This window comes from Canis aureus, chromosome 16 (genome assembly GCF_053574225.1).
Source record: "Canis aureus isolate CA01 chromosome 16, VMU_Caureus_v.1.0, whole genome shotgun sequence".
Lineage (NCBI taxonomy): Eukaryota > Metazoa > Chordata > Mammalia > Carnivora > Canidae > Canis > Canis aureus.
The window spans coordinates 38,461,507-38,478,362 of NC_135626.1; the positions used below are offsets into that span (position 1 = coordinate 38,461,507).

At 38.7% G+C, this 16,856-nt stretch overlaps 1 protein-coding gene across 2 annotated transcripts in view; it reads right to left on the bottom strand.

Annotated features, from left to right (window-relative positions):
* Positions 1 to 16,856, bottom strand: part of IKZF3 (IKAROS family zinc finger 3) — a 91,552-nt gene that overhangs the window by 20,278 nt on the left and 54,418 nt on the right. The window contains exons 4-6 of one of the 2 annotated variants that reach the window (XM_077853091.1): positions 11,668 to 11,928; positions 10,585 to 10,752; positions 8,107 to 8,223 (exon numbers count right to left, since the gene is read on the bottom strand). In XM_077853091.1, the coding sequence (XP_077709217.1) occupies positions 8,107 to 8,223; positions 10,585 to 10,752; positions 11,668 to 11,928 (546 nt within the window). The remainder of the gene's footprint in view (positions 1 to 8,106; positions 8,224 to 10,584; positions 10,753 to 11,667; positions 11,929 to 16,856) is intronic. The other variant, XM_077853092.1, reaches the window with a different exon arrangement.

The following is a 16,856-nucleotide window of genomic DNA, read 5'->3' on the forward strand; positions in this document are numbered from 1 at the left end:
TTTTTTTTTTTTTTTTATGATAGTCACACACACACACACACACACACACACACACACACACACAGGCAGAGACACAGGCAGAGGGAGAAGCAGGCTCCATGCACCGGGAGCCCGACGTGGGATTCAATCCCGGGTCTCCAGGATCGCGCCCGGGGCCAAAGGCAGGCGCCAGACCGCTGCGCCACCCAGGGATCCCATCCAGATGATTTTAAAATGCAGCCAGAATTAAAAACCACTAGAATATATACTTAGGACTAATGTCTAGTCAACTAAACAGTACACTGGAATAAATAAAGTATAATTTACCCTGGTACAGTAGGCCGTCGTCAATAAGAGTCCAAGCCTAAAGATCAAAGAGATACCAACTGCTCTAAATATAAGACTTTAAGCTTGAACACATGATGCTGACCCAAGCTTGAACACATGATGCTGACCCAAGCTACAGATTAGCAAACTGTTCTGCAAAGGGCCAGATAGTAAATATTTTAAACTTTGTAGGACACACAGAGTCTCTGTCACATATTCTTTGGTTTCTTCATCCAACCACCACCCTTTAAAAATGTAAAAACACCTGTGTACATACACAGTCTGCTGGCTATGTTTGGCCCAAGGGTCACAGTTTGCTCACTCCTGTCCCACACATTCATATTGTGTTACTACAAACATTGCTCTCTGTTTTATCACAAACATTTCAGGAGGTCCAAACTAAAATGATATATCCATATATTTCTAATGTCTCTAAGGAAGAAGAAACTGAAATTAGCTTAAGAGATTGAGTTAAAAGCAAGGGATGGCTGTAGAACAGATTTTTTCCCCCAAAATATATGCAGAGATTTAGGGATGGTCAGTGCTCATTCTGTAAAGGAGTTTGCTGTATGAAGAGAGTCTAATATACAGAAAGAATATCACAAATTCCATAGTCCTCTCAGACATTCGGTACCACAAATTGAAATACCCAGAGAGAAGAAAACTGGCCACTTCTGCAAGGAAATAAGAGAAAAACCTCCAGGACAAGACTGTCAAGTATGGTCAGGGCACAAAAACCAAAGCCAAATTAGAAAAAGAGAAATCAAAATGTTAAATATGTTTCATTTTATTATTAGCATGTTTTTGTCTGTGTTTCCAGTCATTACACAATAAATTATAAAGCTCAAGGCTTTTAAAATTCAGGAATAAAATGAAATCTAGCTCCAAAAAGGATTAAGAGGACGATGACTGTATTTACTAGACTTTGGGAGTTTCTTGTCAAACATAATTATATGCTCCAAAGAAATAAGTCCCAGCCTTCGGTTTCAGTTATTAATAATACTATTTGTGTAAATGAAAACAATAAGGGTCAGAATAAGGGGCCTGGGCAGCTTTGGGGCTGGTGGTAAAACACTATCACTGGCTGACCAGCTGTTGTAAATAATGGGCATGTTAGCGACAGGACACTGTGCTATTGAGTGAAGTGGGTCAAATTCTGTCCAGAACAGGGATAGGTTTAAATGACCAAACAGGAAACTATTATATATATTATTTCCTTTCACACAAACCACCACCAGATGTGGCACTACCCGGAGCCCCAAGAGCAGAGAGATGAAAGACAAAGCTCTGGGATTTGAAATCAGTTCCTGAGGCTGTTACAAGGAGGCTTTTTCTTAGAAGCATCTGAGGGGGAGTTAAGCGGTACTTTCATTGGGGACAGTCATTCTGGTTTGAGCAACTTTGAGAGGATTAAATCCAGGTAAACAGCTGCTCCCCCCACCCCCCAGGCTCCTCCCCACCCCCAACATTGTATTATTATTAGAAAGATTTACAGCAAAACGAGAATGCAAAACAGTCCAGGGGGAATTTTTAACTCCAGCCCCATTTTACCACTATTCATTCATATTGGCTCTTCAGTCACTCCTCTAGTGGGCCAATCATCCCCCAGAGATCTATCCCTTCAGCCCCAGGACTCACCTCAGGCATTATGTCACCAGCCTACTTTCCTGTTCAGCTCTCCACAGTTACTATCTACATTTTACCAACTCACTATCAGTTACCACGAGCAGCTTTCTGAGGATACGTACTCAATATCCTCTATATTTGGGAGGATGCTAGAGCGGGGATACATGACCTAAATAATGTAATGAGGGCATGTCACTAAATGGCAACCTTCCGAGATAATATCACCTTTTATCCCTGGTTACTCACCAAGCCGGTCTTGACAGTCATTTCTAGATAAATCTTACTCTGTAAAACAGTGGCTAAATGCCTGACATTTAAAAAAGATAACATTCTGAAGTGTTTGGCTGGACAGATAATTGGGGGCATGGGTGGAAACTTTCCCATCTCCACAACTCTGGTTAGAGCCAATAAAATCCTCTGAAGGTTTCCCCCCACTCTCACTCCGCATCCCTGGCTTTTTCACTCAAAATATCAACTCCAAGATCCCAACCATCAATGGACATGTAAACACACTCTAGAGATTAAGCTCATCTTTACTGAGTTAACCGATTTCTAATGGGCAAGTTAGGCAAAAGCTCCAACTTCAATAGAATGTGCTGTATGTACTCCTTTTTCCCCCAAACTGTTGGTCTTTTGCCTTGTAGTTGTTGGACAGTTTGCTGCATAATACCGCTACATGGGCACCCTTTATTTTTTTTTTTTTATTTTTTTTAATTTTTATTTATTTATGATAGTCACAGAGAGAGAGAGAGAGAGGTGCAGAGACACAGGCAGAGGGAGAAGCAGGCTCCATGCACCGGGAGCCCGATGTGGGATTCGATCCCGGGTCTCCAGGATCGCGCCCTGGGCCAAAGGCAGGCGCCAAACCGCTGCGCCACCCAGGGATCCCAATGGGCACCCTTTAAAACACAAAGAAATGCTCTGGGGTTAGAGGATCTCTTCAGGATTACAGGTTCAGGTACTCTAAAAAGCTAACAAAGAGGACCACTGCTTTTTGGTCCTCTGCTTCAACTTGAAGACCCAACTGTCTGTTTATATAGTCTAGACTTGTTATCTTGCCACATCATGTCTCAAAAATGTAAGTGGAGGGAAACCAGTTTGGCAAGATAGTAAGGGGACAAGATAATGGGTTTAAATGATGAAATAGGAAATCCGTTCCTGGGTGGTGTTTGGCAGTTTAATGTTGCAAGGGGTGGGTGTGGGGGAATATGGGATAGTGGCAAAGAGCAATTTATACACTTGGTTCCTGAGTGAGCACAAGAGGGCTGTAATTCTGGATCAATTCCCCTTCATGTCACTTGCCTGCTACATAGTGGGTATACCAATTTTCATTAGCAAAATGATTTTAAAGAAATGTTGAAGATATAAATAATAAAACTAATATGAAGTCATAATTACAGAACAAGTTTCAACCTTTAATCTCCATACAAGTCTTAATTGTCTGGTTTTCAGTTAACTATTTCCATGATGCAATTTCTTTCTCAATGTAACTGCAGATTTAACTATGTAATTGGTTGTGTTTTTGTTTGTTCAGAATCTTTCATGAAGTGTTAAATGGAGCTCAACTAAGAGGCATTGCTTCCTGTCTCTTCTCTGGTGTGGTCAGTGGTAGCTAATGGACAGTGGAACATAGAGGTGTTATTGTGTAACAAGAATTGTCTAACAAAAGATTGCTATCAAAGACTGAGGCAGCTTCTAACAAAAAAGTTACATAAAATTGTTGCCTTTTGGAGCAAGTAGAATAAATACTACCTGTAAGATAGTATCATTTTTTAAGAAAAATCAGTTGGAAAGATCAACTTTTAAAACACTTTAAACTTTTTTGTTGGTCTGCTACTTGGCAAAAATGTAAGTTCATTAAAAAATTCTCATGCTTGTATTGGCTCAGCTGAAACAATGAGTATGAAGACTTGAAGATTCATAAATAAATATAATTATCCAATTACTTTAAAAATCTTGTTATTGTTAGAACTTGTCATACAAAAATACGTCCCACTCCAAGTACTCATAATTTGCATGAAATGAGGCTAAATGAATCTCTATGCCAGGTATTAGTCCCTTTCTGGAATAAAGATCAAGCTAATGAGAAAACGAAATCTGTGTTCTTCTCTATTTCTTCTTCTTCTTCGTTTTTTTTTTTTTTTTTTAAGATTTTATTTATTTATTCATGAGAGATAGAGATAGAGAGAGATAGAGATAGAGAGAGAGAGGCAGAGACACAAGCAGAGGAAGAAGCAGGCTCCATGCAGGGAGCCTGACATGGGACTCAATCTTGGGACTCCAGGATCACGCCCTGGGCCGAAGGCAGGAGCTAAACCACTGAGCCACCCAGGGATCCCCCTTTATTCTTCTTTTCATATACACACCATTAAGACAGCAGAATTGGAGTATCTTGATGACATCATTTATGAGGTCTGGTATAGAAACTTGGACTGAAGCAACAATATCACATGTGTCTCTCTTAGACCTTGATAATATATTAGCAGATCAAGTGCCCATTGCCTTGTTGGACTATTAGTTCTCCAAGGGTAGGGGCTAAACTCTCATTTTTACAAACAGCTCTAGCACATAGAGAATCCAACAAATGCTATCTGACTAAAAGAAAAGTGACTAGTAAGGCTATATGTAAGTCCTGTTACCCAATATGGCATTCTTTTGTAGACTGGTGTCTAGTCCAAGCCTTCTTTTCTGTCCTGCTTCCATGAAGATCCGCTTACTCAAAGCTTGGGTCTTATGTTAGGCTGCACTTCAATTTATAATAAGCACTTGATGAATAAAGGGCCACATCCATAGTAGCAATGGCGTACCATCACTTTAAAAGCTAGGGATGAAGGAATAAGATGTACCACTGGTGATACTATGTTGGTCAGGTTCAGACTGGAACATGATATCTAGACTGGGACTCCCAATTTTAAGAAAGAAACAAATGAAAACCATATAGGGAGCAGTGACAAAAATTAAAGGATTGGCTTGTGTGGATTGATTGATTGATTGATTGATTGATTTAATTTACTTATGATAGTCACAGAGAGAGAGAGAGAGAGAGGCAGAGACACAGGCAGAGGGAGAAGCAGGCTCCATGCACCGGGAGCCCGACGTGGGATTCAATCCCGGGTCTCCAGGATCGCGCCCTGGGCCAAAGGTAGGCGCCAAAACGCTGCGCCACCCAGGGATCCCTGGCTTGTGTGGATTAAATATTCTTTACATTTTGGGGGCACCTGGCTGGCTCACTTGTAAGAACCCGTGGCTTTTGGTCTCAGGTTGTAAGTTAGAGACCCATATTGGCTGTAGAGATTACTAAAAAAGAAATAAACTAAAACCCACATTCTTTACATTTTAGATTTCAGGAAAAATCATGGAAGCTATTTGAAATACAAAAGTAATATATTGACTGATATGCAGTTTTTATTACACTTGATTAAACTGTGACTTTATACATTTTATAACATGAAACCACCATTACAAAATATTTTTTGTAAAATGTTTTAAGCAAAAAAATAAAAACTTGCTGACTTAGTTAACCCTTTATTTTTTTGCTGAGACTTCAAGTATGTTGTTGAATGCATCCATCAAACCACCCTATGAAATGCAAATTAACTCAGTCTCTGTATTTCAGCATTTCCTGAATCACCTGAAACCACTGAAGATAGCTAAAATATTTCTTTGATACTTTCCTAATTTGAAATTCCTAAAAAAGGTTATGCAGATGGGAAATAAGGTGGTAACTTTACTTTAAAATCAATAATTTTGAATTTACTACTCACAGAGGATAGTGTACTGATTTTTCCCCTACTTCCAAGAGAATCAAGACATACATATATGCATATGTGTGTGTCTATTAGTATGTGTGCTACTATACTTCTTTGGCTGACCAGATAATATATAACCTTAAAAAAATAGCTGATCAAACCATATTTTCTCAAAGTGGAAAAAAACCAAATGTCTATTAACTGATGAACAGATTTGTTTTAAAACTAGTAAATCCAGGGATCCCTGGGTGGCGCAGCGGTTTGGCGCCTGCCTTTGGCCCAGGGCGCGATCCTGGAGACCCGGGATCGAATCCCACGTCGGGCTCCCGGTGCATGGAGCCTGCTTCTCCCTCTGCCTGTGTCTCTGCCTCTCTCTCTCTCTGTGACTATCATAAATAAATAAAAATTAAAAAAAAAAAACTAGTAAATCCATATAATGAAATATTATTTGGCCATAAAAAGGAATGAAGTCCTGATACATGTATAACAAGGATGAACCCTGAAAACATTACGCTAAGTGAAAGACGTCAGACATAAAAGGCCACATATTGCATGATTCTATTTATGTGAAATGTTCAGAATAGGCGAATCCATAGAAACAGAGAATAGATCTGTGGCTGCCAGGGGCTGAAGAGAAGAGGAACAGGGGATGACTGCTAATGGGCACAAGGTTTCTTTTTATGGTGATGAAAATCTAATGGAATTAGTGGTGATGGTTGTATAACTTTATGAATGTATTAAAAACTATTGAATTGTATACTTTAAAAGGTAAATTTTATGGTAAGTGAATTATACTGCAATGAATTTTTGAAAAAAAAAGAAATATAGCTAATCATGAAAACAACAAAAATTCTAGTGATTTTTAAGTAAGTCACTGAATTTTTTATGAGTTTCAATTTCCTCACCTCTAAAATGAGGTGGTAGGATTAGATGCTCTCTTTAACCTTCTAGCTTTAAATATTAATAATTCTATTTGGAATATATTAGATTTTCATAACCTGGGAATGTCTCACAGCAAGAGCTCTGTCTGTTGTAAACATTTCTCTTTAGAAATAAGGAGGAAATCCAACTCCTTGATAAAACAAAAGATGCCATCAGGATAAAAAGCAGAAGCAGTGCAAACCAACGGAATTCAGTTGGCCAGCTCCTAACACCATAAAATAGGCTTTATCTAAAACAAAAGTTTCCTCTCGCTCAAAATAGGTACTGTTAAGCTACTAATGATTTCCACTCCATTTTTCCTGAATTTCACATTATTTCGGTCATATTTTTGTAATCTTTCTGTTTTAGAACGTTCAAATCATTCAATTCCACCTACTGCTGGCAAACACCAAATCCTCTGAGGATTTGATACTCTGAATATGCAATTGGTTCAATTAACCAAATAAAAATGTCGGACAACCCAAACTGTAGAACCAGGATGACGGTCAACAGGATGGGACAGAGTACAACTGCAAAGATGTGACACAAAGAGGTTTCATGCTGTTTTAACTGAAGAATGTGAAGGAAATAAAATCACGATTGATATATGGAAAGGCATCTAGTGTTTCAACCAATTGCCCTTAGGCATATAATTCAAAACACTGAATAAAATATGAAATTATCAAAGCCAAAGATAAGCATCACAATAAATCATATGAGTAGGTAAGTATATGATTTGGGGCCCTTGGGCAAATAAAATCCTTGTAGTTTTAACTGATTCTGCCTTAGCCACCCCTCCACCTGCTCTGCTCTCAATTGATCTTTCAGGGAATGGCAACTGCATTCTTCATCAAATCCCATGTCAATCTGTTACGAAATCCTGTTGGCTCTACCTTTAAGACACAATTTTTTCCCACTTGAATTATTGTGATGGTTTTCTAACTGGACTCTCCAATTCCCAATCTTGCTGCAAATTCAATGTCTTCTCAATAGGAAATGATTTAAAAGGGTGATTGTTCTAGAATAAGTCTAATCATGTCACCTCAGTTCAAAACCCTTTGAAGATCTTCAATTTCACTAAGAGTTAAAGCCAGCCTTATAATGGCCAACAAGGCTTGATAAGATCTGGTTTCCCATTTCCTTTCTGGTGTCATATTCCCTTACCTACTATGCTCCAACCACATAGGACAATTTATACTTCTTCAAACTCAAGACCCAGGGCTTTTGCCCTTGTTTTCCTAATTATCTGTAAGTCTGTTAAAATGTCACCTCTCTGACTCACCTTCTGCCCTCAATACCTGCTTCATTTTGCTTAATGGTACTTACTACCTTCTAATACACTGTATATGTTACTTATTTACTTTGCTTATGGTCTGTCTTTCCCCATTAAAATGTTAACTGTGAGGGAAGATTTTTTTTTTTAATTTTACTACTACTGAATCCCACCACCTAGAAGAGTAGATACTCACTACATGTGTGTAAAATGAGTGTTGCATGAACTCACCAGTCTCACCGAGGTCTGTGCTCTGAAGAAATGTACGACAGCGTTCCTTGTGCTCCTCAAGGGAGCTTCTCTGCTTATAACTTCTTCCACAAAACTCACATTTATAGGGTTTCTCAACTATAAGGAGAACACAAGAGGGGCATTCAATGACCCTCAGGGGTTACAGAACAAATGGTGTCTTACGGCTCTGTGCAAACTGTCCTTTAGGAATGAGGCTGCTAAGAGAAGCCAGGATATATGGATCCTTTTGCATCTATATTACTTTTAAATTTAATAAACTGAAATAAGATAATAGTCTTAAATTGATTGTTATGTTAGAGTTTTCTTTGAAAGAACAGTCTCCTTTCACATATAAAAGGATTTGGATTGGGGCGCCCAGATGGCTCAGTCAGTTAAGTGACTCTTGATTTCAACTCAGATCATGATCTCAGTGTTGTGGGATCAAGCCCTGAGTCAGGCTCCACCCTCAGTAAGGAGTTTGCTTGAGATTCTCTCTCCCTCTTCCTCTGCTCTCCCCCTTGAAAATAAATAAATAAATCTTTAAAAAAAAAAAAGAAAGAAAGAAAGAAAGAAAGAAAGAAAGGATTTGGATTTAATGACTATCATTGAGCAGAGTATTTTGGTTGCAGATCCATTGTGGTTTCTTCTTTTTTTTTTTTTTTCTTTCTTTCTTTCTTTCTTTCTTTCTTTCTTTCTTTCTTTCTTTCTTTCTCTCTCTCTCTCTCTCTCTCTTTCTTTCTTTTTTTGATTATGTATTCATTTATTCACGAGAGACATAGAGAGAGAGGAAGAGACATAGGCAAAGGGAGAAGTAGGCCCCCTGCGGGGAGCCTGATGTGGGACTCAATCCCAGGACCCTCAGGGAACACGACCTGAGCCAAATGCAGAGCTCAACCACTTAGCCACCCCGGAGCCTCCACTGTTGTTTCTTTAGGAAAAAATATAGGGCCATTTCATTCTTCAAGGAGGTTAGTGTGGCTTAAAAATGAAATAGAAAGAGATCCCTTATTTTGTGACATCTATCTAGTTGTAAGTAAAGAATGCTGGGACTTAGCCATTCAGCCAGAAACTGATGGCCTTTCAGAGCATTGACATATGTGGATACACTTAGCATATCCTTGCCAAGTGGCTATAGCAAAGTCTGGACTAAATCAATAAAAACAGAGCTAATTAAAGTAATAATTCAATTTTGTGGGCAGGGCTGATCTTCCTGATTTGTTGATAGAATGTACCCTATGAATATGTCAGAATTTTAGGAACTGAGGCTTTTATTTTCTGATCCTGTTGCTCTGTTTAAAACAGAGTTTTGGGACTTAAAGCACTAAAAGATCTTACTGGAATCTCAAATTAAAATAAATGCAGGTTTGCTAGGGCTAAAATTATTAGGTTTTATGCATAAATTTGGGGTCCTCTAGAATCTAAAAAATTATCACTATGTTTGGATCTTACTTGAAAAAAAGCAGCAGAAGAGAACTAATTTTTTGGGCCGAAATCATCCTTAATTCATTACTTTGAACAATGAGCTGTAAAAGAAACCCTTCTCTTACCACCTATGATCTCTCATGGTGGGTTTCGCTGGGGCTGACTTGTTTAATCCTTAGTCTCTGAATTGTGACCAGTTGTGGGTTTGGGGCTGGGTTTTAGTCAAAGCAGTACATGGATTGACATAAAAACAAACCTTTTTTTTTCTTCAATTAAAAGTTTGTCAGATAACATCAAGAACATGAGGTCCCAAATTTGAAAATAAACTCAGTTTTATTTTTCTAGGAGGGAAATTCTAAATGTTGAAAAAAGTTTTATTATCTTCCTTGGCTAAATAAAGAGTGAAAACATCAAGATCGAACATAATTTTCTTTTTTTAATGAATTCTTTTGCTGCTCATCTTCTAGAGATTAAAAATAAATAGGCTGATCAAGAAGAAAGTCAGGTTTAAGAAATTTAGTCATGTTACACCTAAGACCAATACAATGTTATATTGTCAATTATATCTCAATTTAAAAAAAGTTTTAGCCCAGAATGGCCAAAAAGGAACCCCCTGTAATGATTTATACTCAGTTTACACTTTTACGTAACTTACTATGCATCATTTGCTCGTCCAGACTTCTGAATGAAAAGTGTGTCCGTGTGTTTTTTAGGAAAATAATCTCTTAATAAAGCTTACCATAAGAAAATACTGATGACTATAATTTTTTTACAAAAATTTAAAAGGCATTTTTATAGGGCAAGCTCTTCCAGTCTGACTGTCTGTTTCTCTAGGGGAGCAAGGATGGTAAGGAGATGATCATCCCCATTGAGCCAGACGGAGAGCAATTAATGCCTTAATGGAAGTGTAATTAGCCCTAGAGGTCTCTGCTGTTGTAACCCTTCAGAACAGGAATGACAGATTAAAACCTCCATACTTAACTCTTTCTAGTTTCCTCAATGGGCACCGAGGAACACACATTTACTAGATATGGAATGTTCATTGCTCTCACTTACCAGAATGTGTCCTAAGGTGACCTGTGAGTGCGTCTCTTCTCTGGCATGCATAGTTGCAGAGGTGACACTTAAAAGGTTTTTCCCCTGTGTGCAGTTTAATGTGGCGGAGGAGGTTACCTTTCTGAGTAAAAGATGCCCCACACTGATTACACTGGAATGGGCGTTCACCTTTAAAAAGGACAAAAAGGAGACTTCTGATCACCCAGCAAGTGGCAAAGTATATGCACAGATTAGATGCCTATGGCAAAAGCTCATCTTTTAGACAGTATCTGTTCATATATTGGGATCAGCTCGGGGCTGTATTTGAAGGCAAGTGTATGACTTACTTCTGGAATCTTCCCTGTGGAAGAGAAAAAACATTCATCTAGCAAGGCCATTTTAGGTATCGTTTTGGATCAGAGGAAAACAAAACAAAACAAAACAAAAACCCAAACAAGAGTAGCTCTAGGAGTGTTCCAGATGTAAGTTTGTAAAATTATTTAGCATTCTTTTTGAATATAACCTCAATGTGAAAAAAAAAGAATCACAGACTCAAATCCTATTAAGGCATGGAGGAGCCAGAAATGCTTCTTTTTTAAAGTTTTCATATCAGATGTCAGATGGAATCTATTGGTCTCAGTGGAACTGTTGTGTTTGTATGCATTTCTGTGACTGTTTATTGTCTGAAGATAAAATTTTTAAACTGGTAATAAAAACTATATCCTTTTACCTATTAAATTTGAACCCAATATAATAAGAAGGTCTGCTTTTTAAAAAGTTATGTAAAAATGTATGAATGATGCTTAAGAAGCATATCACACAATTCAACTCCTACTTATTAACTGAAGAAAAATATTTGATTGACCTAGAACACGGCCCTTACTACAGTGTTTTTATTCATGGCATTTTCAATGTTTGCCAAGCGCATAGAAAAGCAGGAATAAAAATCACTGGGTAAATGAAAATGCAGAGAGGGAGAGATACATCAGAATTATAGCAAAAATCAATGAAAGTAATCAAAAGTCATCCAAATTCTACCATTTCATTTCTCACATGGCTGCATTAGAACAGTTTTCAGAAGAATGGATAAAGGAAACTATTTACCAGTATGGCTCCGCTTATGAACCATTAAGACATTGAAGCTAATGCAGGATAATCCACACACATCGCAATTCATCTTGCCACTGGTTGGCCTGCTACTGTCATATGAGACAACATGTCTTTCCAGCTTAACATTTTCATATTCATTATATTCTCTTGAATAGCTATATGGAATTTCAGGCTCTTCTGCATTTCCCATGGGCTCTGGCTTTAAAATATTCTCATCCCTTTCACTGTATTCATCTTTCACTTTCATTGAATCATCTGCAGGGAAGAAAATGAAAGAAATGAACAATGATTGTATTTGGAGCTATCAAAACAGCTCAGAGAGAGAGACTCTCAACTGAAATTAAATATCAAATGAAGCTAACATAATATTGTACATCTACAAAACAAGAAAACACCATTAGGATGAGCACTCATTATTTGAATTCAGAACCACAGTCAGTGGAAACACACACACACACACACACACACACAAATAGATGACAGTGTTTTAGACCATCCAGAAAATGAGAGAGAATGGATTTAGCAGTGACTGATCAAAGCAACCATGAAAAAAAAAAAAAAAACATTTTGAGCAAGTCTTCTCCAGTACTGGGGGAGAAGATAGGTGCTCAGATTTAGTACCTTTTTTGGTGGCTGCAGTTAAAAGGCAAGATGGTGGAGTTCTTCAGTTTCAAGAAGAAAATACTGTTTTAATCCTTCAAATGCATTCAATTTAAGCCACTAAGAGTGGGAGTTGTATAGTTAATATGGTTTTTCTGATTTTAAGCCATGCTTTGCCTCTTCCCCTTCCATGTATATGCACTGCTAAAATGAGTCTTATCTCTGTTTCTCTTGGAACTGATAATGAGACAACATTGTATAGAGAGGAAGCTGGCCATACTAGTGAAATACTGTTGAGAAAGATAAAAGGAGAAGTAATTCTTTAACATAATCTTCTAAGGAGTCACTTTCATTGACACAGGTAAATGGAGTTCAACCTAAGCAAGGGGAAGCACACCTATACCTATGTTAGGGAGGGTGAAACTCAAGATCCTAGAACCATAGGACTAGACAGGAGAGGAGGGACTGATCCAATTGAGTTCGCTGACCAGGTACTATCTTAAAAAGAGTTGCAACACTCTTAAGCTGAAGAACATAAACAGTGAAGAAGGCAAATTTACATAGTGACACTAATAACATCTAAATATTTGCCTGATAAAATCATGACAGATATTGCAAGGGATTTTTCAGATATAAAATAAACTGTATAAATGCATATTTTCCCCAACATTTATTCTTAGAAATTGGAAGTTATGCTTCCTCATAAGGAATCATAAATCAGTGGAATTTTAGGGCTTGAAGGGATCATCTAATTCAACCCTTTGGTTTTTCAGATAAGAAAAATCTACCACCAGAGATCTTTTTGGTGATTTGTCCAAGGTTACACAGCCAATTAATAGCAGATGTATGATTAGAATACTGAACTTGGATCTGACCTCACACATTAGATGCAGAAAGCCTAGGTGGCTTCTTAGTAACATATTCCACTCTCCCATCAGTGGTGTAGACATTAAAAACCAAAACACACTGAAGAAAAGATATTTAAAAAAATTGTATCCCTTCCAAAAAATACCAGTAAGTGCAGCTCCTGTTGCCACATAGGAGGAAGTACAACTGCAGCTGTGCCTGGCTTGCTACCTTCAACTCAAGTTTCAATTTTCACTTCTATCAAGGTTACCTTTTATCTATATTAACTGTGTTTGCTTAATAGAGCAAGACAGGGCCTAACCACCAACCGAGGAGCCATTGCTGCAACACTGTTCCTCTGCTTCTCACCACGGTTCATGGTTCATAGCCTTTCACTGTTTGATTAGAAGAGATGTAAGGCTGCAGGATCAGTCCAACATGTCTCAAATTTGCCAATTCAATGTATCTGGGTCACATATGAATCCATATCCATTTCCTATATGGAAAGAGGTTCATTCCCTTCGCTCTTTGGATAGATTCTCACCTACTTTCAGATGGAATTTGTTTGCTTAAGTGGTTTTGTTTAAAAAATTTAAGAGAAGGATGCACCTGAGGTTTGTACCCTCCTCCCTTCCTCCAGCACTCCAGCTGTGGGTGATATCCCACCAAAGCTTGAGTGCTCTTCAGTTTGCATGTAGGCGTTTTAAAAGAACCTCAACGGAAAACTTCAGCTACTAAAAACCAAAAAACAGCAGACAGGGGCCAGTAGAAAAAAGATCCTTTTCATTTTGGTTATAAAATGTTAACATGAATAGATTCGGGCCATTCCATGGACAATGACAACAAAAACTAGGAAGATCAGTATGTTGGGTCTTTCTGAAAACACAGGACAAAAGAGAGTTGCTCCTTCCCTCAGGATTTTGGCTTTAATGGGCTTGACCTAGAACTCAAATGCTATACCAACCTGGCTCAAGAGAAAAATCTTGGTTTTTGTCCCTTAGGATTTAGCTGTAGAACATGGAAGATGGTATTTGAGATACAGAACCCTAAGGGAAAGCATAAGAGACATATGGAGAGAATATTAGGAAAGTCCTTTGGTATTAATGGACCAAGAATTCCTCAGTTGTTTTTGTCTTTGGAGTCTTACTCCTTTTTTTATTTTTAAAATATTTTGTTTATTCATGAGAGACAGAGAGAGAGAGGCAGAGACAGAAGCAGAGGGAGAAAGACGCAGGCTCCATGCAGGGAGCCTAAAGTGGGACTCGATTCCGGATCTCCAGGATCACATCCTGGCCTGAAGGCGGCGCTAAACCGCTGAGCCACCCAGGCTGCCCTAAGACTTTGTTATATTTCCAAGTATCTTCCTTCTTCCAGTTCCAAGTCTTAAAAATGGAATCTTTTTCCTTTCAATCTCTACATCAAATTAATCTTCAAGACCTACAGATTCTATGTCCTCAGGCTCTCTGGATGCCAACTCCTCTTTTCTATTTCCTATTGCAATTTGGTTTAGCCTCTCATCCCATCACACCTAAAACTCATCCTCTCTCAACACTCCTTTCTAGAGAGATTTACTACAAAAGTAAGCTACATTTTCTGCCTCTGTATACTCAAAACTAATGTAAAATTCCCTGTAACTGGGCTTCTACTTCCTAATTCACTGAATCTTCTCCCTTGAAGATCATCAATCATCTCCTGATTCCTAAATCTAATGGCCTTTTGTGTGCTATTCTCCCCAACTTCTCTGTAGCCCTTAACACTACTGACCACCATTCCTTCTTCTTCTATACTATTTGTTCAGTGATACTGCAACTTCTTTCCTTACCTCTCTGATTGTTTTCTTCTAGCTCCTTTTCCTCCCTATGCCTCCTAAACACTACCCATAATGCTCTTTATCTTTCCCTCAACATCCCCTCCCCTGCGGCAATTTCATCGACTTTTCAGGGTTCAACCAGCATTTTATATGATTAATTCCCAAAAACATAGATCTCGAGGTGTAATCTCCCTCCTCTTACTCTCCCTTCCATTCCCAAAGGCCTCCTAGGCAGCTTCCTGGTTACTCAGGCTAGATTCCTTACAAGCATCTTTTCTTCCTCTTGTTTGGGTCCCACGTTTAATCACCCATTGGTTCTATTTTTGTATCCTCTCTCCAAGCTGTTTCTCCTCCCTACCATTTTGCATTAGCAGTATCCTGAATCTTAGGCCCTGATTCCTGTCCACATTGTTCTCCCTGCCTCCCTTCTCTCTCTTTCCCAGTTCATCCTATACACAACCACCACACTGTTCTTCCTCAGCTATAGCTCTGGTCATATCATGGCCCTGTCAAAAGTCTTCAATACTCTCTATTGCCAACAAAATAAAGCCCAAACTCAGAAAGAAGGAATTTAAAAGGTCTTTCGGTATCTGGCCCCAATCTGTCTTTTATAATGTTGATTTTGAATACTTATATCTTTAACCAAACTAAACAACTGCTATGTATTCTTGCTTTTATTATTTCCATTGCCTACAAGGTCTTTCCCCAGTGTTGGCACAGGTGGATCCAAAACATACCAATCCTTCACAGCCAAGATTAGTATGCATTTCATCCTCCCAAACATACACACTGATCCCCCCAGCTGCAGAATAATCTGTTCCTTCTTTCTCTGAGTTACTTATAAATTCACCTCATCTCCCATATGGTCATGTAAGCTATCTGAGGTCAGAAGCTACACAGGTTTTTTGTTTGTTTGTTTGTTTAACTCAGTATCCCAGTGACACAGCTTGATCTGTATCTGTAGAGACCAGAGGCTATGTGGTTTTATTATTTATTTATTTATTTTTAAAAAGGTTTATTTATTCATGACAGACATAGAGAGAGAGAGAGAGAGAGAGAGAGGCAGAGACACAGGAGGAGGGAGAAGCAGGCTCCATGGCGGGAGCTCGACATGGGACTCGATCCCGGGACTCCAGGATCGTGCCCTGGGCCAAAGGCAGGCACCAAACCGCTGAGCCACCCAGGGATCCCGGCTATGTGGTTTTAAAATATAAATGTTGGAGGTCCTTAGGGATGCCTGGGTGGCTCAGTGGTTGAGTGTCTGCCTTTGGCTTGGGCTGTAATCCTGGGTCCTAGGATTGAGTCCTGAATTGGGCTCCCTGCAAGGAGCCTGCTGCTTCTCCCCCTGCCTATGTCTCTGCCTCTCTCTCTCTGTCTCTCTCATGGATAAATAAAATCTTAAAAAAAAAAAAAAGAAATGTTGGGGGTCTTATCATAGGCCTACTAATTTGGGTGTAGAGACTAGAAATATGCATTAAACATATGTTCTGTAGGTAAATATTGAGCACGATGGAGTTTAAGAACTGCCACTCTAGGGCAGTCGGGTGTGTGTGTGTGTGGGAAGAACCGCTACTCTACAGTTTGACACAGTGCTCTTCATGAAGTACATACACAATAAATACTTAGTACATGACTGTTAGCATTGCATTAGTCTCCTAATTGGCCCACAGTGTATGAGATCTCTATTTTATACTATATTATTTCCAGATCAATCATCCTGTAGCACTAAAACTCTTTTTCAGAAATTTTGAGTAATTTCATTTTGCTTATAGAACAAAGTCCAAACTCCTTAGCAAGACCTTCAAGGGCCTGCCCTGAACCTACCTAATCACCTCATTCCTCCTGAATCAACCTTTTCCCTGCTACTCAAAATGGGGTCCTTGGATCAGCAGTTCCAGAATCTCTTGGGAGTTTGTTTGAAACACAG